At 38.5% G+C, this 21,530-nt stretch overlaps 1 protein-coding gene across 1 annotated transcript in view; it reads left to right on the forward strand.

Annotated features, from left to right (window-relative positions):
- LOC117371814 (voltage-dependent calcium channel subunit alpha-2/delta-1) overlaps positions 1 to 7,954 on the forward strand; it is a 169,562-nt gene extending 161,608 nt beyond the window's left edge. The window contains exons 38-41 of the mRNA XM_055222580.1: positions 1,368 to 1,480; positions 4,824 to 4,906; positions 6,707 to 6,783; positions 7,885 to 7,954. Coding sequence (XP_055078555.1) covers positions 1,368 to 1,480; positions 4,824 to 4,906; positions 6,707 to 6,783; positions 7,885 to 7,954 — 343 coding nt within the window. The remainder of the gene's footprint in view (positions 1 to 1,367; positions 1,481 to 4,823; positions 4,907 to 6,706; positions 6,784 to 7,884) is intronic.
- The last annotated feature ends 13,576 nt before the right edge of the window (positions 7,955 to 21,530 follow it).

The raw sequence follows: 21,530 nt of genomic DNA on the forward strand, positions 1-21,530 counted from the left end.
TTCACGGACCATTGCACGTTTAGTTACTTCATCTCCACTTTGAGTCTCTCAGGGATAAATCGGCCCTGGGGTGTAGCTTCTGTCAGGGTGGTGGACTTGTCAAAAGTTTAGACCTACAGAACTGTCAGATCCGCTTAAAGGGAGTATTTTTTTCCATTATTCAGAGTTTTTGAACAGAGTTTTGGATGCCTTATTATTTCCTGTAGTACAGCTTAAAATAATGTCCATCATGGTTACCAGCAGATGACTCACTGACTTTAAGTGGTGCATAACAGAGGCTGCTCTCATAAATGAAATGCATATAGTAAAGGTCAATTGAGCACTAAAGTGTTCAAGATGAACTTTGTACTTTTAAAACACTGGAATTATTAGGAAAGCTTTATAATAACTACACCTTAAAAGTCCTACATTATGCGAAAGTGACTCTTGTGAAAGTGTTAGAAAGTTACCTCATCAAAAACATACCTGGAGTTGTGTTTTGTTTCACACGTGTTTGAGTGACCCTTTATTATTATTATGTCTACATCTCCACAGCACAGAATGCTCTGTTCCACCTTGAAGCAGTAGTTTTCAAGTTAACAGCTACCTTTTACCTTTACCTCAGTAGAGATTGGGAATTGCTGGGCTGAAATGATCCAAATTATTCTAGTGAAGGTGTAAGGAGTTTAAAAACCCAGTGGAGCACTTCCTGTATTACAACGTGACATCACAAGGTGGTGTTTTCAGTTTGAGAAAAATATGCAGGATTTGTGTGTTAAACATGTGTGACTGAAACAAAACACAATTTAAGATATATTTATGATGAGGAAACAACATTAATTAAGCATAATAGCATAATATAATTATTTATATTTTATTAATTAACAAATGAACAATTACTTTATTAAGAATGATCCAGGTTTAGTTGCTACTTAATTAATAATCCAACCCAAACTCCTTTTTAGTGGTTTCAGTAGAAAGTAATTTTAGAATTGACTCTCACATGAACACCAAGGTAAAGATTTCTGAAGCAGCGGTCTGTATAGATTGAAGTACTACTGTTCATCTGCACATCTTAAAGAGGCAATATGTAACTGATCTGTTATTGCCTCTGTTTGTCTATTATTGGTTTATCTGGAATGTCCCACAATATGGCATTAAAATCATATACCTCCATGGAGACAAGCAGTTAACTCCACCAGTCTAAGTTTTTGGTCAGATCTGTGGAGAGTCACATTTGCTCACAGTAGGAATGAAGTTTTTTCATGGTATACTTGCTATGCTATAATGCTATACTGTGGAACATCCCCATTCACGAGAAAACAGTTCACATACAAAAACTAAAACTAACATAACTCCTTATTTATTTTTTCTTGTGTTTTTTACAGAATGTACCGAGCGGAGAAGCTGCCCAACACAAACCTGGTGTTCCTAATCACAGACGCCAAAGCTACGTGTCTGTCATGTGACCCCCGACCTCTGCGCCAGGCCGAGCAGCCCTGTATCCTTCAGTCTACCTGGACAAAACTCCGCCCACAATACAGAAAAAAACACCTAACACTTAAACAGAAAATCCACCCACCCATAGATAAGCTCAACCCATCTGCACAGAAACTCCGCCTACCTATACAAACTCCGCCCACACAAACAGAAACTCCACCCACATGTACAAAAGCTCCGCCCACACAAACAGAAAGCCCACCCACTCTTACAGAAACTCCACTTTTCTCATATCTTCCCCCGACCTGTACAAAAAACACACACAAAAAATCCTCCCACCCATAAAAAGCACACTACACCATACAGTGTGAATGTTCCATAGTATGGCATTAAATATGGCATCTAATCTACATCTCCTATGTACAGGTCAGAGCTGTGAAGAGGCGAGCCCACTCACAGTAAGAATGAATGTTTTTCAAGGTAGTTTTGAGCGATAAAAACACCTGTTGGTAAATAAATGGAAGAAGGAAATGTTTAATGCCATACTGCAGAACATTCCAGGCAAAGCAACAGCATCTCAAACACTTAAAGGTGCACATTTAATTATGCCAGTGAAAACAGAAATGTCATTAATGCCATCACTGTAATTCTAACTACAATTAGCATGCCAACAGCACACTTTCTGATTCTTGGACAATAAAACGCTTTATGAATAGATGCAGACAGTACATCGTGGACATATTTTGACCTCAGAAGTATTTTCTGCAATACAGCTGTACTGGGGCAAAGCAAATTTTGGGTACAATTCAGTCCTGTTCGATATTTTGAAAGGTCAAAGGTTATCACATCCCCATAAATCTTGGCTCCAAATTAGCTCCCATAATCTTCTGTGGAAATGGCAACACAAGCAGGCATTCACATGTAATTTTCCACCGGATAAGACTTATTTACCAAATATTTACCAAATCCCCACGACACTCTAACGTAGCCTAAATCCATCCATCAGCGTTCACGACAGCCTGCGTTTAACCCCGGCAGTAGGTCCAGTCCTAAAATGCTCTCCGGTGGACGGTTAACTGCAGCCATATTATATGAAAGGGTAGATTACATTACAGGGGGATTGGATTTCGTGTTTTCATTCATGTCGGCTGCAGTCTGCCATAAGCTCGTACTGAAATTACAAGCAGGTGTGCGCGGCGTACATGTACCTTTATTGAGGCGTCCTGTCGCTCTGTAAATATGTCATCGCCAGAGATCAGCGCGCGGTCAGTCGAAGCATTTTGTAGATTTAAAACAATTTTTACATCAAATATATTTAACCACTTAAGGGACAAAACATTGAAGAAAAACAAAAAAAAATGTATACAAAATGTTTTTAATAATCTGATTTGATTAGTTAGTTGCACATATAGTATTTGATGCATATTTGTACATTGGAATATTGAAATTTTCAGCAGCCCTATCATCTAGAATGCAATTAGTGAATACATGTCTTTTTTACAGTTTAAAAAATGTGTTTTTTTCAGTTTTAAATTCCATAAAGTTGTCGTGTGTGTGTGCTCAAACCGAATATAACCTTTCCTGATAGATAAAATTATATAAGCACATTTATCCTATCAGAAAGCAGAATGAGCCGCGCATGAGTCTCTCATTTGGGTCGCCAATTTCAATGCTGAAATCCAGTTGGTTTAAACTTGAGGACTCCCTCAGATCTGACTCCTCACTACCTAAACCCCAGCACCTGCTGCTATGTTAAGTTATTTGGAATAGTTTTGTAAAGCATTATGAAGATTTGGTAAACCAGTTTTAATGGTTGAGTCCTGGTTTAGTCTAGGTTTAGTCCTGGTTTTATTATAGTACATCCCATAGCCTTTTGTTTACCATGCATTGGTTCACATTATAACCCATAGAAGAAAACCAATGGAGCTCATCACAGTTGCTTAAATAGATTGTGACATCACATCGCAAAGCATTATGGGATACCCCCTTAGACAAACAAACACTAAAGCGAGGCCGGTATGTCCTCCCCTGTCAAAAACAACCTCTTCATTTCCAGTTCTCACGTTCTGTAACATCAACTTGATTTTTTCCTACACAATTTCTGGTTTCTGGAGAGTTCAAACGTAGAATGCGTGCCGTGTAACAGTTTGTTTGTCCAAGGTTGTGATATGAGTTATAAAGTGAGCTATTTACGACTTCTTCAGATGAAAACTCGATCGTGGTGAAACGAAGCACCTGCCAGTATCTTCCATGTTGTTCGCATTTACAGTATTAAAGCATACCAGAATAGTAAAAGCGCTGCCAGGCCCGTGGTCCAAATAGCAGCAGTTAGCATAGCATTGCATCACTCAGAGCATGATGAAGATGGATTTAAGTGAGCTGATAGGATTCCAGATGCAGTCATAAAAGTCCAGATGTTAGGTTAGGTAGCATGTGCAGTATAGTGGTGCTTCTTGAACTGTGGTAACCTATGTGTTTTATAGAAACAATAAGGAAGTCTGCAGTTTTTGTGATTTTATTCTGGTATTCGCAAAATGTCAAAAATCGTTAGCATGAATTTGACTTAAGCTGCGTAACAGCAACTTAGTATCCAGCTGAAACTGTTCATATCAAATTGGCAAAATAAATACATTTTAAAAATGGTAAAACAGATCATCAGAGCATCATAATTATTCACCACAATGAGTTTAAAGAGTGATTTTTCCAATTCTAAGAGGCCAGGGTGGAGTTTTGCCATTACACTAAAGCTAACAAAAAACAAGCATGCTAACAGCACACTTCCTGTTTATCAATGACACATCCAGTGGACATATTTTGACCTCAAGCTGTTTATACAGTACATATGTACTGGGGCAAGACAATTTTTTTCAGCAGAATCTGATAAAAGGGCTTTTAACTTTTAATCAAGACAAAATGGTGGTTAAACTAAGACTAAATCAGAACTAAATTTGTACTAAACCAGGACTAAAATCAACACACCTCTATTAATTGAGTGGCACAGTTGTAAGCCCTTGAAAAGTTCATTTTTAAAACAAAAACTTTTTTTTGAACCATCTTATGCATATACTTTTCATGAAATACATCGAGTAGATCGGATCAAGGAGGGATGGGATAGCATTTTTCTTGCACACACAAAAAAAAAATCTGCCTTATAGCAAAAAATAGTTTCTGTGGCGCCTTATGGATTAAATAACATCAAATTATTGCACTCTTTAAATTGAAAATTGAGCTAGCGTGGCCCTAGTTTTCACCTCTCTACCCTTCCCTAGCACTTTGGTAGCACCCTGCAGGCTAATGCTAATGATGAATCCCATTATTGCTGAACCTCTGCATCAGCACGTCATTGAAATGTAGATCCCCAAATGTGCCGCGCTCACTGTATTTTTCCTTAGCGCAGAGTTCAGCTGAAGGTCCAAACCAGTGTGAGCTCGCCCAGAATCCTCGGTACCGCAAGGGGCCCGACGTCTGCTTCGACAACAATGAGAATGTAAGTGCAAAGAAGATGAGACATACTGCTTTTTTCTGGCATTTACTGTGAAATTAGATCATATGTAAATCATTATTTTACAGTTTGTTCATTGTAAACTGTAATGTTGGTCTAAAACAGGCTAATAATAGAAACAGGTCCATTGACTTCCTTTTCAAAGCCTCGCCGCTGCAGGGTTTGTGTTAAACATGTGTGAATTAAACCAAACACAACTCAAGGTTTGTTTGTGATGAGGAAACAACATTATAACATATCAGAAAATAGCATAATATTGGCTCTTTAATTCTACATGTAAGTCTGAATTCTTGTTCAGTACAGTACACGGTTGTATTTGTGTCTAAGTTACTTTCATGTCCAGGTTGATTTATTTGTACCTGTACATACATTTGTTCTGCAGTTTGAGAGTGGCAATTCCACGTTAAACATACTTTTTTTTTTTTACTATTCTTGAACAAACATTCATGTGGTTAGCAGAAATAATAAATCACTAGCTGCATAAACCAACCGGTAACCATAATGACTATTAAAAAAAAAATAATAATATTTTCTGATTATTTACATTTGCTACTGTTTGTAAATTAAAATACAATAAATAACCTAAATAACTTACTTTTTAAAAACTCCAAAAACTACACCTTAATAAGCCTTACTAAAGCATGAGCAAAGACCAAATTCATAATGAACAAAAGTTTATTAACAATGGTTCAGCCTTAGTAACTACTTAATACCATCACTTCTAACCCATTTAAAAACCCTATATTTATTTACAAAAACAACGTAACATGTGTAGCTTTCTTGGGATTTTCTTACTCCCATGACCTGATTTGTAGATACTGAGGCGGTGAGAATGAGGGGTGGGATGTTTTGGTGACAGACGAGCCTAAACTGTAGACTGTATAAAGAAGTGGACTAAAGGAGTGTGACGTCACCCTTAGCGTTCGGTTCCAATGAAATGAAGCTCCTTGAGGCTGGCTGTTATAGGAGTGAATTTGACGCCAAGTTGCATATTTGAAATTCTGACCACGAGTATCATAGCAACCAAAGACCCAATTTGGAGCGAAGCTGGTTTGGCAGGGGGTCGCTTAGCAATGCTGTGAATCAAACCTATTGTTAGCTCTTATTAATGTTCATATCTTGAGCTACAGACACAATAGTGAAATAAAAACACCAGGATCGTGTAGAGCAGGTCAATACGAACAGTTTCAGACCGAAATGACGAGCCTGACAGCAGCAGTTATGAAGAGAGGGGCCATAGTTTTCTAATGTAAAGTGAATTGGATCCAAGTCAATGGAGCAGGAAGCGCATCCTCGACCACTCCGTATTTGGAACACAGCGGCTAGTAGGTTAGCTATGTCCATTTGTCCATTCCAACGGAAGGGGGAACAGATTTCACGCCTGCCATCTACTGTTAAAATAAAAATCGAATAATCTTACAAATGGCTTATTTAATGAAATAGTAACTAAGCCTGAATGATTCTAAATAAGCAGTTCATTATGAGTAGTATTGTTGCTATTTTATGTAAGATGTACTGCTTCTCTGTTTATGTACAGTCAGCCACTGTATAGAATGTGCTTGAAAACATTTCCATTAGCGTCGCTCCAGTCTGTCACTCTCTGTCTGCTGTTTTGTATTAACTCCTCAAAATGTCTTGGCTGATCTTCTAACCTCATCCGCATGATTTATTCTTCTGTGTTTTCCTTTTCTCTATCCTCCATGTGTTCTGCATGTTTGTTTCTTTTCCATCTGCTCCTTTTCCGTTTGGTGGCGGTTGATCTTCTCATGTTCGGCTGGTCTACAGGACGAGCCCCTGTGCCCAACCAGCAGGGGAGCTACATTACACTGCATGCCCTTCTTCTTCTTCTTTCTAACATTGGGGTCAGTTACTTTGCTTGATTTTACTAACAGCATTTTCTTTCTTTCACCACACAACCAATAAATGTGTCCATACTTGATAGAGATTATACCGATTCATTGTTACCCTACCCTATCAATATAATCGTTGACCGTTTCAACATCTGGATCATTCACACTTAAAACCTCAAGCCAATGAAAGTAAGTAAGTAGAGAGCAGTGTGGGATTGATCAAAGCAATGGCGTCTTAAATATGGGACAATAAAGATTACTGAAACATGCATAAATCAGACTATCACTAGAACTAGGAGACTTTGGGACTACAGATGTGTTATACTTGTACATTGGCCCTTTTTAAATAAATAAATAAATAAATAATAAAGAGGGTAAATGACAAGTGGAAATAACTACAACATGGTTAAAAAGCTCTAAAAAGACGATCTTGGACATGAGGCAGGTTCAGTGTGTTTTGCCCAAAGGCACAATGGCCCAACATCTACAGAAAGAAATGGAATCAAACCAACAATCTTTGCATCAGTTGTTGCACACCTGGGCCTATTCCCATTGTGCCTGTAACTCAGAAGATGTAATAAAAATATATTTTACACAGTCAGAAAATTTTATTCACGGAAAGATTTTTATGAAGAGACTGGCAGCATTTGCATTTTTGAAGATTCATAAAATAAAATGAAATCTGACAGTAACAGATGCTCAGCAAGTTATAGTCCATCTGTTAAATCATGGAAGGAAACAAAAAGGAAATATGGAAAAAAATTATAATAATAATTTGAGAGATGTCTTAAAAATAATACTTGTATCATGATGCCTAAGGACCTCTGTAATCACAGTACGACTTATGGGGCCATGACTCGAGCCTCGCTGACATGGGGATAATGAAGAGCTAATAAGATAGACCAGTTTTAGTACATCATTTAGAAGTGTAAGGGCATTGTGTATCCTTGATGATGGCACAATCTTGCTCTAGGACAACAGCATGTACAGTCAGAAATGCTTTGGCTGGATTGAACTGCCAATCTTAAAGGAGCTGTAGGTCACAACTGAACCTGGGTTGCCAATCCCTTAATCTTGAGCTAAAGGACACATACAAATTTTTCTCATTCTCAGTATACGGACAGGCAATGCGAAAGCTCAGAACCTCCAGAATTCCCTCACTGAGCTTCAGAGGCTGCACTAGCACAGATTAATGATTGTCTGCAGGTGCTGGGGTTTAGATAGTGACCATTTAGATCAGAGAGAGCCCTTGCATAAATTAAGAAGACGTCATGTCCAATAGTTTTGTAACTGGGAAGAGGAATGAACCTAGAATTGTTATCACTAAAAGCTATATTAACTTATATTTGTACATGCAGTTCGTTTAAAGTGGCAAAATCTCTGTACTGACTGAACTAATGCTAGTGTGATATAAGGACGATATGAGTTAGCATGTGGGTACTAGCTTTTATGATAACAGCAGTGACTCTGCATCCTACAAATAATAAATAGACTAACTAAAAATCTCCAGACAGTGGGAACACACCCACTGGTCTTTTTGGACTTTTGAGTGAAACACTGTGTCCTAAGAACTTACAAGAAGATAGTTTTCGTATGTAAAGCAATTCTGTTCACTGAGATCTTTAACCTCCTTCTGGATGGAGGCTGAGGATTCCTTAAACAAGAATGACGGCCTGAGACATAATCTCTCACAGATTATGGTTCCATCCTCAGACACAAAGTAAACAAAAGAAACAAAAGAGAACAATAGGAGGGCCATTAAAGGTTGAATAGGCTGAAACTGGAGACGATAGCTATTTACAGTTTCAGTGTAGTTAGCCCCTCCCTTCAGACAGATAAAAAGCAGTATCCACCAGTAATCAGACCAAAACTGAAGAAGCAGCTTGGATGAGCAGCGAAACGTCTTCACTCCTACAATGATTTGTCCAGATGACAGATTTAAACTTCGTAATTTTCTTTGTCCAGTTGACAGATTTAAACTTCGTGTTTTCTCCTTCTGAATTTAACTTTTTCTGGTTATATAAATGGCAGTGCTGAAAACTTGCTATGTTAACATAAGTCATGCTTCTACTTTTACATTTCAAAACGCCATGTTTCCAGCAGAGGGTACACGTGTTTTCTGAGAAAGGTCTACGTTCAAGTTCATCATTGATTAATTTGCAGACATTACCTTAATTGTAAAATGTAGAAAATCATAGAGATAGTTTAAATAAATCTGGTATCAATTTTAATTTAGGTATTGAAAGAGCACTTCATTTTTCTTTTTCGCTTTTCCCCATGGTTAGGCAACTCTGTGTGGATGTTATTCTACACTTAAGCAATGCTAGCCGCAGAAAGGTTAGCATAAGGCTACATTACCATAAATATGCAGCTAAAGGGAGCCCAGACTGCAGTGCTAAAACTAGCACTATGCCCAACGCTAACAGTACAAAAAGCCATTCAAGTCAGCAGGCTAATGCTTTCTGACACTCTCCCTGTGTGGTTGGCTGTTAGCATTTTGTGTTGACATATGAGAAATATACTACATAAATTGTTTTAATGATCAACATGTTTCCAAGGTTGTCAACATATATTTTGACACGTTGCCTAGGTTTTCTATCCATCCAGAATTGAACAATCAAAGCATTGGCTATATTTGTAGTTGGACTGTAGTCCAAATGATAAATGCTACAAAAATTTTAACAAGAAGTGCAAAACCATGACCAAAGTAGACGGCTATTGGCTCCCTGCATAACAGTAGCTGGCTAGTTCCAATCAGAAGTACAGTCTGCGTGACGATTTCTGGAATAATGTAACGTCTATGAGGTTTTTGCAGTGGCATTACAATCAATAAATCCTGACAGATCAAGCAGTGGACTGGGAGCTGAGGGTGGATGTCACTGACAACGTGTTCAATGCAGGGGAAACTTCATTCACTGGACGACACTTCTGCTTTTAGAAATGTACGTCCTTGTGTGTCTGTGCTAATGCTAATGCAAACTTCTATTAAAACATTAAATGTAACATGACAACAAAATGAAATTTGTTGTAAGGACGATCCTATTATTTTTAGGTGTAGATTATTTCAATCAGTGGCGGTATTTAAATACTGATTAGGATCTGAAAAAAACATACCTTTGTAAACACAGAAGTGTCCTCTGGTGAAGTTTTCCTTGCATTTGTAAAGTGTTTAACATGTTGTCAGTGACATCCACCCGTAACTCCCTGTTCACTGTCTGATCTGTCAGGATTTATTGATTTTAGCGCAGCTCGGCAAAAACCTCATAAACATTACATGACAGCGGAAATGGTCGCACAGACTGTCCCCCTGATTAGAGCGAGCAGGCGACTGTTGTGCACAGAGCCAACTGAGACTAGTGTTAAGGCTTAAATATGAAGTGGAAGGATATATAATGCTTAACAGTGTAGAACTCTTCTACTTGAGGGCAAATTCTCATAAATTTAGCTTCAGTTAATCAATGAATCTTATCCACACTTAGATATGCATTTTACTGATACAACAAAAAGTGTTTTAAAAATGTAGTCAAAATGTGTGTTGTTTTTTTTAAAATTTCATTTCAATTTCTTTATTTAGAATTTATGGAATTTTATTGCATTTGCGACTTCAAAATTATATCTGCGTATTTGTGTGTTTTGTTTGTAGTGCACTTTTCACAATACACTCAAGATTCAAGATTTAATCATATTTTATCATTCTTAAAATAACATCATCAGAGCATGAATTATCAAAAAAAACAGTTAAAGTGTTGTACCTGATTTATATCGTCTTAAAAATGTGAAAAACAGAACTAGTTTATGCATTCTGAGCATAGTAATTATTCACAGCGATAGGGGGAATAAGCACGGTGCAAAGTGCTAACAACAACTATCATGCTAATGCGCACTTCCTGACTATCGGATAATTAATACTTTATAACTAAATGCAGACAGTACGCAGCAGACTTGTTTTGACCTCAAGAGCTGCTTATACAACATATCTGTACTGGGTCAAGACAAATGTGGCTTAAATACATGGGGGAAAAAAATCAGGTTTACTGCCTTAAAATCTAGAAGATGTGAAATACATGAACAAATCTCTGCAAACTGTTCAAGTCAATGTTTTAAATTCTCATACAGAGCTTCTTTTTTGGCAGAGCTTAATAACATTTTGAATCATTTTAATTCCATGGGTGTGCACCGGTCTTATAAACCCGTGTACAATGCCCTGTCTAATGCAATAACCAAGAGTCATAAATTTGTCCTCACCTCTCCACCCAACTTTGAACCGCTAATAGCATGTCTAAATATTTAGCCCAGCCAGACTGATCACCCTTTTGTGCTGCGTTCTCTTTTATTGTTTCTCGTACCCGTAGATCATACAACCTCTAGCGCGACTGTTTATAGAGCCAAAAGACAAGGAGGACTAGTAAAAAGCAGTCTGGGAGGAGGACTTGGCCTACCCAGGAACGCTGGTCTCTGTCAGGACAGTAAACAGAGGAAGTGCTGCACGCTTTTCCTGTCTTTTGAACCCCGAGGAATTCCACCTTTTTAGTGTCCCGGTTCATCGGTGTGCGCGGATATCCGGAAGACTCCCATAAAGTAGTCCAGGAAATATCTGTAGAGGCAAATGAGGATAGAATACAGAAGGGCAGTGGGTTTGTGCAAGAAGAATGTAGGCAGTGTCATGAAAAATATGCAGTTGATTGCAGTACAGTAAACAATACTTTTATCAAAGTACTTGCTGTAATCCCAGCAGAAGTGGGTAGTACTTAGTTACATTAAAGGGCCCTTATTATGCTGTTTTCTGAGCTATGTTATAATGTTCTTTCCTCATCAAAAACATAATTTCAGATGTGTTGTTGTTTCATTCACACATGCTCTTTCATTAATGCACAAACCCGGTATATTTAGGCTGAGTTCTTCTCTCAAACACGCTGTTCCACCTTGTGATGTCATGTGATAATACAGGAAGTGCTCTACTGTGTTTTTAAACTCCATAAACTTTCACTAGAATCATTTGGATGATTTCAGCCCTAGAATTGCCCATCTCTACTGAACTAAATGTAAAAGGTCACTGTTAACTTGAAACTTGAAACTACATGACATCACAAGGTGGAACAGGGCATTTTGAGCTTTGGACATGTAGACAGGCTAATAATACAGGGTTACTCAAATGTGTGTGAATGAAACAAAACACAACTCCCAGTATGTTTTTGAGCAGGTAACAACATTATAACATGGCTTAAAGCTCACAAGAGTCAATTTTGTGTAATACAGGACCTTTTATTCAAGTGCATTTAAATGATTAAATGCAGTCTTCCGGGGAGTTTTCAGACACTATACTTTCACTCCTACTTAAGTAATATATTTGACAGAGTAACAGTACTCTTACTTGAGTAAAAGTTTTGGTTACTCTTCCCACTGTGAGTATAGTCTAAAAGTGACAGAAACTTTATGTTGTCAATATGAAGTGACTTGAATATTTGCGTTTGAGTTACAGACCCTTACACTAACACTTACTTGAGTCCAGTCTTTATCAAAAACTTGATTTCAAAAACAGAAAACAGAAGAATAGTTTTTAAACCTTTTCTGGCACAACATTCCATATTTTTGTGAAGGTCAAATACAATTTTGAGACAGGAAAAGTTGTATTTTCTGTGTTATACAATCAAACTAACTGACATCTCTACTCTGAAAATTCAAAATCTAGATTTTTTTTAAATTGTATTTATTTATTTACTTATTTATTTTATTTTTTATTCATGTATAAATTTTTTTGGAGAGGAAAAACTGTATTGAACGTTTGATTCCTGTTGTGTTCCTGCAGGAGGATGACTCTGACTGCGGGGGAGGGTCCTGTCTGAGCCCATGTCTGGTGCACATGCTGGGACTCCAAGTGCTGCTGCTGTGGCTTATCACATCGTCTCAGAGCTCATGACCCCTACACCCACGGAACCCCCTGCCCACAACCGTCCCACACATAGCTGTCCCAAGCACGACCGTACCATAACCAACCCACACATAACTGTTGAATGCACAAACCTCGCACAACTGTCCCACGACCGCCCCATGCATAACCTTACAACTGTCCCACAACTCGTCATAAACGTCCCACAACTGTCCCATGCACAACCGTCCCACGCACAACCGTCTCACGCACAACTGTCCCGTGCATAACTGTCCCACAACTATCCCAGGCATTCAACAACCATCTCACAAACCTCCCAACCCTACTCACAACCGTTCCACACACAACTGTCCCACGACTGTTTCATGCATAACCGTCCCACAACTGTCCCACAACCATCTGACAACTCTCCTACTCAAAACCGTGCCACTACTCCTCACAACCGTCTCATGCACAACCATCTCACAACCATCCCACAACTGTCCCACGCACAACTATCCCACAACTGTCCCACGCACAACAGTGCGATAACTGTCCCACACATAGCCATCCTACAACCGTTCCACACACAACCAACCCACAACCGTCCCATGTAAAACCGTCCCACAACCATTCCAGGCACAACTCCTCACAACCGTCCCACACATAGCTGTTCCACGCACAACTGTCCCACACACAGCTGTCCCACAACCATCTGACAACCCTCCCACAACTGTCTCACACATAACCCTCCCACAACCATGCTACGCACAACCATCCCACACATAACCTTCCCACTCACAACTGTCCCACAACTCCCCCACTGCAAAAACAAACTTGCTGTATATTAGTTGAAATGACTTGAATTGAGAAAATGAGAATTTTAGTTGTGTGGACTAGTTGCGGTTTATTTACTGTAACCTAATATATTTGAGTACATATTCCATTTTTATTTTGTTAATTAGTTTTTGTTTTGATGCTACAAAAAAACGAAAAGCACCCAGGAAAGTATATTGAAATCAAATAATCTAGCCCAAGTTAGTACATTGAGGGTAACTAGTCAAAACTCCATAAAAGTAACTTTTCTTGCAAGGGTTCCACCACCTGCTTGTATCCATGGAGATGTTATTTCTTTGCCTGCATGTTCCACAGTACGGCAATAAAACATCTACCTTACATTTATTCAGTTACAGGGGTTGTGTTTCTCAAAAATCCCTTGAAAAACATACATTCTTACCGTGGGCATTGTTGCCTCTACAGAGAGCTGACTTGTAACTTTACATGGTTTCGTCACATGCTTTTCTTGATGGAGATAGTTCAGTGCTGTACTGTGGAACATTTCAGTCAAAGCAGTTACATCTCCATGGAGACAAGTTGCATAGTACAGCTTTAAAGGTGCTGCACCTGATTTTCACAGTCTTAAAATGTGGAAAATTGAACTTTTTAAACGGTTTGCAGTGGTCCAAAGTTACTCCTCATTCACCTTATGCATTCTGAGTATCCTAATTATTCACCGCGATGAGTTTATAAGCAGAGTCATGGTAATGCTAACAACAATTAGCGTGCACTTCCTCATACTCAGTACAATGTAACTCTTAGATTAGATACAGGAAGTACACAATGGACTTATTTTGACCTGAAGAACTGCTTATACAATATATTTGTACTGGGGCAAGACATTTTGCACAATTCAAGTCATTTTAACTCAGATATATACAGTTTTTTGCAGTGTACCCAGTTCGAGGCATCTCATTTCATATTAGACCTTAATGCACTCCACCACTTATACCAATGGGACATATTATGCAGAATATTTGCCACATGACATTCTCTCTCTCCATCTCTCCCTCTCTCTCTATCTCTTCTTCTTTCTCTGTCTTTCTCTCCGAAGTGTCAGCATTTCCATTTTTTCCAATGCCAAAGTGCGTTCATAAATTTCCTCTGGGTCAAAAATAGCAACAGGCTTTTCGACCGCGCTCAGCTCCACAGTGTACTCCTTATGAACCCTGACGATGGTGCAAGAGCTAACAAACCCTTTAATTCTGCCTCATTTCGTCTGTTGTACGATTGATTTTGTCTAGAAAAGTTCCCAAGTTATGTTTCTTTTTTTTTTTTACCCACTACGCCAACCGGAAAATCCATCCAAGACTGTACTTCACTGACAGCGTTGATTTCTGTAGGTGTCAAAAATGTTGGTTGCTTATTCTATTTATTGCGTATGAATCCTTATGCTGTAATGATGATGTTTACGTTATTATTTTGAGAAATTGTTGTTTTTATTTTTTGCATCAGTGGAGCGATGGATAGCCCGTTTTGTTGAGTGTTTAATGTTTATTTATAGTAGCATGTGCTCGCCGAAGAGCTAAAGACAACAAGGATACTCAAGACACCAAAGCTGCAGCACAGACCAAGGATCTGGGACCAGAACTGAACTTGGCCTAGACCAGGACTAAACCATGTTGTACACTGCAAAAATTTATATCTAAAGTATGTTTGTCAAAATGAGTGAGTTGTTACTTTAACTGATTCCACATGTCCTCTGATTTGGATGTATTTTATTTCAAGCAAACATAAATAAATAATATGACTTGTACTGAAACTATGTAGAAACAGTCAAATATATAGTAAACTAAAGTGATATTTCAAAATGCCAAGTGCTAAAAAACTAATACAAACTAAATCACACCAAGAGACTTCTTCAGATGACATCTTTAGCTCTGGATCACCTCTGGATCACTGAAGGATCTCAGATTATTCAAGTAATCTGAGATCACGATAATTCGAAGATTTATTTCAAAATCCAATTCTTTTACTGCCAGTGTACTCTTCTCATTGTTTCAAAATGACATGAATACTGCGTTGACTTGGTGCGAAAAGTCAAATCTGTAGTCTTTTTACTTAACAACTGATGACTGAGCAGTACAGTCATAACAACATAGCTTAGTAAGGAAAACGTTAGCAGTTATAGTTTTAAAAGTTGCCAATTTTATCACAACTTCCCTAAAACCAACGCCAATGACATAATAACAGTTTGAAACCATTTTGTACAAGAGACCCAAGACGTTCGAGATGTTGCAATGGTACAACTGCTCTGCCACTGTACAATAAATCCTTGGTCGGTCCTTGGTCTGCTGGCTTTGGTTGTCATAACTTAGATGCATTAACTTCCCAGTGCCTAACAGTAGCTTTGAAGGTCTGTTGTTTTGCAGTGCTGGTATGCTAATATTTTTTTTGCAGTACTATTTATGTGTTGCCCGATGACAATGTAAAGACCAAGTGGATTCCAGTCTCCACATCCCCACCTTGCTTTATCAGTCTTGTTTCTGCAATGCACAAAAGAAGACATCTTGAAATCATGAATTCACAAACTTAACTTGAAATCAGAATTTTGATTTGGGTAGAAAATTTGTTACATTTTGATTCATAGATTGTTGAGCTGTTTCAAGATATTTAAGAACCAGTCGAGTTACAAGCTGAGATTTCATTTGTTCTTCCCCAAATTACCAGAAAAATAAGAAAAAGGAACTGGAGAACAAGTTGTACTTGTTATGCAAATAAATCACAAAATCTTGAAACCAGTGATACATTCTATTTAGTAAATCAGTGAATCTCACACGTGAATATATCAATTATTCAAAATTAAAATTAGTTTTACTTTAAAGGGCCCATATTACGGCATTTTCTGATCTGTTATAATATTGTTTCCTCATCACAGACATACCTGAGGTTGTGTTTTGTTATATTCACACATGTTTAACACACAAATCCTGCATATTTAGGCACTCAAACTGTCTGTTCCACCTTGTGATTTCATGCGGTAATACAGGAAGTGCTCCAATGTGTGGAATTTCCAGTCCCCACTGAACTAACGGTTATAGAGAGCTGTTTACTTGAAAGCTACTGGTTCATGACATCACAAAGTGGAACAGAGCATTTTGAGCATTAGAGATATAGACAGACTAATAATAAAGGGTTACTATGTGAATGAAACAACACAACTCCGTGTTTTTGATGAGGTAACATTATAACATGGCTTAAAGCTCACAAAGAGTCAATTTTGTGTCATATAGGACCTTTAAATTTCTTTACCGTTCAATTGCCAATAGTGAATGACCGCTTCATATCAAACAAAGTGACTATTCCTTTGCTGTTCCTTCTGCTTTAATATTTTTGTTTTTGTCATTTTATTTATTTTTTTATTATTATTGTTTCATTATTTTTCTATGAAGTGCTGTGATGTTGGCGCTGGTTTGCTCAGTGCCGAATACGCTGCAATGCCACATGGGATGAGCTTGTTTTGTGTTTTGGGATGTCCCGGGGGCACCAGCAGGGGACGCTGGGGAGGAGACCATGTAAAAATAATGGGTACATGGCATAGCCTTAACTCATCAAAGCATTACTCTCTCTACGTGCCAGACACTTTATTAGGTGCAGGTGTTTTGCATAATCAAACGCAAATGTCAAAAATATATCGTAGGCTCATACATATTCATGAATCCTATAATCTATAACCACCAATCATACAAACGTCCACGGTGGTGTCTTACCCAAGGACACAGTAACAGCATGTGATGGAAATAGTATACATTTTTATAAACCTGAACATTCAGATCTCATCAGCTGGTTTGCAACACTGGCTGGGGATGTCACTGCCCGTTAACTAGGAGCTTGATGGTTCAATCTCCACTCTTGGCATTACATTCAGTGTTCTTCACTGACACACTTCACTGTACTTCACTTATGTACAGATGTTCAAGAGTGATTGTATGATAAGTAGTTGAGATGCCATTGGCGCAGAGTGGTAGTCATGTTTCTGTCAGTATGCTTCAGGGCAGATGTCACTATGGAAACTTAATTTAACCAAAAGTGTGACAACTAATTTCATGGCTAATTTAGTTACAGTGGTCCCTCGTTTATCGCGGGGGTTATGTTCTAAAAATAACCCACAATAGGCGAAATCCACAAAGTAGTCAGCTTTATTTTTTACAATTATTATATATCTTTTAAGGCTGTAAAATCCCTCACCGCACACTTTATACACTTTTCTCAAACAGGCATTAACATTTTCTCACATTTCTCTGTTGTTTAATTAATTAATAGTGACTCAAGCATATTTCACAGTTCCTCTGACCGTGCTTCTTCGTTCTCACGCCGCTCTGCTGTAGTGCTGATCGAACATTTATGTAAATTTGGCTGAACGCATTCTGTATTATCCCTTAGCCAATCAGGACGGAGAACACAATGCACATTCATACGCTGTTTCAAAAGCATGTACAATCGCACTAAAAAAAATCAGCGAAACAGCGAGATCGCGAAAGATGAGCTGCGATATAGTGATGGACCGCTGTACTTTGTGAAGATATGAATCTGGCCACCTCCCCAGGTTCACATAGGCGTGACTGAGAGGTGTTTTAGCAAATCAGAAACATGCATGGTCTGCTGTATCAAAACCTATATGGTTGTTTTCATTTTGTAGATAAGTGTAAAATAAATAGATATGTGAAAATTTACCATAACCAGTCAAGTGACAAGCAGTTTCAAGGCCAACTCAATGACTTCCTTTGCCTGAGATCCAGAATACACAGTTCTCCAAAGATTTGATCCTGGTCACTGTTGAATCTCCCTGACTTCAAATTGGAATCATTCACGGATGGATTAGCCAATCAGAGACATGCAAGGTCCATCCGTATCAAAACAAATATGGCTGCTTACGAGGGAAAAGGAAAGACAAAAACAATATCAAAAACACGGCTATTTCAACACATCCACACTCCTAATAACATGTCTGCGGGCGTACCTCCTTCACTCCTCCACAACACCCCTCCCTCCCCAGCCCGGTCCGTGTTCGTGTGTGCCCCCTGGTGTCCCAGATGTGGAACTGCCTGTACGTCTTTTGAGTCACGTCGTGTCCCGTGCGGAGGTGCTGTGTCTGTGTGCAGGCATGTCCGATATCTGATTGTGCTTTAATACTCCACATCCAACAATTACTCTTTTGTGGAACTTGGACAAGCCTGAAAAACAATTTTGTATACCTTTGTACACCAATACTATTTACTGTATAAAAGAGATACTGAAAGAACAGAAAAAATGTTTATAATAATGGTGTTGAATATTGTGCATATCAAATATATTCACAATAAAAGTGTTGTATTGTTATGATCTGGGTGTTTCTCTTATTTGGCATCTTCTTATGAAATGCAGTATTGTTGTATTGATGGGACTTTCGGCTCTTTTATGGGATCCGAATCTTTTGGATCTTCAAAGAGCTGTTCAAAAGACTCTTTTACTATTTATTTATATGACAGAAGCCAATGTGAGAACTCATTTAACTACAGGGTGGCCCAAAAAACTCTTGTTCCTAAATATTTTTCTTTGATTTTTTCAGAGCATTTAGAACTACACTTCCGACATTAATATGAGCAAATACATCACCGAGGAATGAACCCTCATTGTACAGTGGTACTTTGAGTCACATGGGTCAAATTCAGACACCCAGCAGTGTTACGTCGACATTTTAATACCAGAGATGCCCCAAGCGTAAATGCCATTAAAGGAATAATAAGTCGTTTTCAAAGACCTGACTAGTCCCGATTTCCTCAGACAATAAACGACTTAAAACGTAATATCGAGGATCAAATAAGAGCCATAAGCCCGGAAATGCTTTCAAACGTTATGCAAAGTGTGTTGGACTGGGCTATTCAGTGTAAAACCGAAAATGGTGAAGACTTAAAAAACATTATTTTTAAAAATGTTGTCCCTTTTACTTCCCCTAGTTTAAGTAGTGATAAGTTCAAGTGTAAGTGAACAATTATAACAGTATATATTGCCAAAAATCAGTTTACCTACTGCTAAAATTTGGTGAGTATAACAAGAATTATAGGAGCTATTGAAGATTTAAAAGTGTCAGTGACAGTGTACAAACTCACCACTAATGACCAATTCATAATCTCTGTTGGTGCAGCGTTAATCAGTATAAAAATGCATACAAATTAGAAAGTAAAAGGATTTGGCTCTTCTAAAGAATGACATCCAGATCCATTCAAAAGAGCCAAATTGTTCACAAAGCCACATTACTAGTCATTTTTACATGTTAAAATCATCTTGCATTTTGTTGTGCTGACTAGCTGAGCACCAAAATAAAATAAAATAAGACCAGGTAAGGTAATGCTTTGCTTTGGGGTTTTTTTCTTTTCACAATATAGTGTACAAAACTCTTGATGGGAGACATTCATTACATTCGTACATTTTTCTTACACCAACACAAATTTGAAAAAAAAAAAATGTTATTTTTCAAATAACAGCAAATATTTGCGCACATAATATATCCTGACAAGAATCTTTTAGCAGTGACATGGAAGCAAAATAAGACTCTTGGTGTGACAGTGGATGAGGTGTTTAGAGCACTCCCCCATCAACCTAAAGCTCAGAGGATTGAGTCCTGTCCAAGTCTTTTGTGTCCCTGGGCAAGACATTTCACCTAACTTATCTGCATATGAAAATGGTGTGTGTGTGTGAGTGAAAAAAGTGCTAAATCAAATTCACTGTGCAACATTTGACCATTAATCATTCACTCCTCACAATTAATGGTGTTTTTAGTGGTGGTAATCCAATTCTACAGCCTGCCCTGGGGCTAACTCCCATACATGCCTTTCCGACCACCGTCAATCACTCACACGCCGCATACATAAAGAGCGAGGGAAGTGTCTTGCCACAGGAGCAGTGTTGCCAGGTATGCAGTTTTCTCATGGAAGTGGTGGTTTTTAAGAGCTGTCATGGGTGAAATATATAGTTTGGGTTTGGCCAGAGCCATTTTCCACGTGAAATGTATTGATTTTAGAATAATCCTGTTGAAAGTCCTGAATTTCAGTGACAAATCTTCATATTCAAAGTCATCTGAGCCTATGGAGGTTTTGGGTGTTTTTTTCAGATGGTTTTGTGCAGGTTGGGTCTGTGAAACCTGGCGACCCTGCACAGGAGTCAGGACACAACAACAAACCTGAGCAACTATTGCCATCCATTCCCATGACTGAATAAAATAATGACATTTATATAGAGTATTTCTATTTTCAAGGAACTCAAAGCACTTTACATCAAGAAACCACTCAACCATTCCCAGACCAGTATGCACCAAAACGTGTCTTGCCCAAGAACACAATGACTGTATTCACCTGTGGGAGCTAGAATCATAATGCCAACCTGTGGGCCAAGGGATCTGACTGCTTTACCAATATTGTTTATGTTGGGGCCAGGATTTGAACCGCCAACCTTCAGCTTAGATAACGAGCACTAACCAGCAGAACTAGTGCCACTATCCACTGTCACACCAAGAAGATTCTGGTTTCCCCCATCAACCTAAAACGTGCATAATATAGGTCAAATCCTCCAGCTAATGATGGTCCTCACCAAGACTAGCTCATGGTCACTGCTGAGAGGACGCCTCCTGAGAGAATGCCCCAACTGCATTGAAGGATGGGTCAAACGCAGAGGACAGATTTCCCTATGGGGACATTAAAAAGTACCTTAGCCTTACAGTATAAACCACCTGATACCTGAAATTAGAGGGATAGCATGTAGTGATACAACTATGAGGGTCCATATTGCAATCCCCATGCCCTATTAATTAAAGGACTGTTATGAACTTTTTACCACGTTATAATGATGTTTCTTGTAAGCCCCAGAAAATACGCAATTTTGAAATTCCCAGTTTTGTAAAGAGGTAAAACTCCTGAGGTCTTCTGCGTCACTTTTAAATCCATAAACAATCGCCAGACTCATTCTGTGGTCACAGCAAACGCACGGCTCCATTAGCACAGCATTCACGTGGGATTTGTTTAGTTTCCCCTTTTTCCTCTCTAACGCCTATATGGCCTCATTGGGAAAACAGACGTGTAGT

Source organism: Periophthalmus magnuspinnatus, chromosome 6 (assembly GCF_009829125.3).
Source record: "Periophthalmus magnuspinnatus isolate fPerMag1 chromosome 6, fPerMag1.2.pri, whole genome shotgun sequence".
NCBI classification, from domain to species: Eukaryota; Metazoa; Chordata; class Actinopteri; order Gobiiformes; family Gobiidae; genus Periophthalmus; species Periophthalmus magnuspinnatus.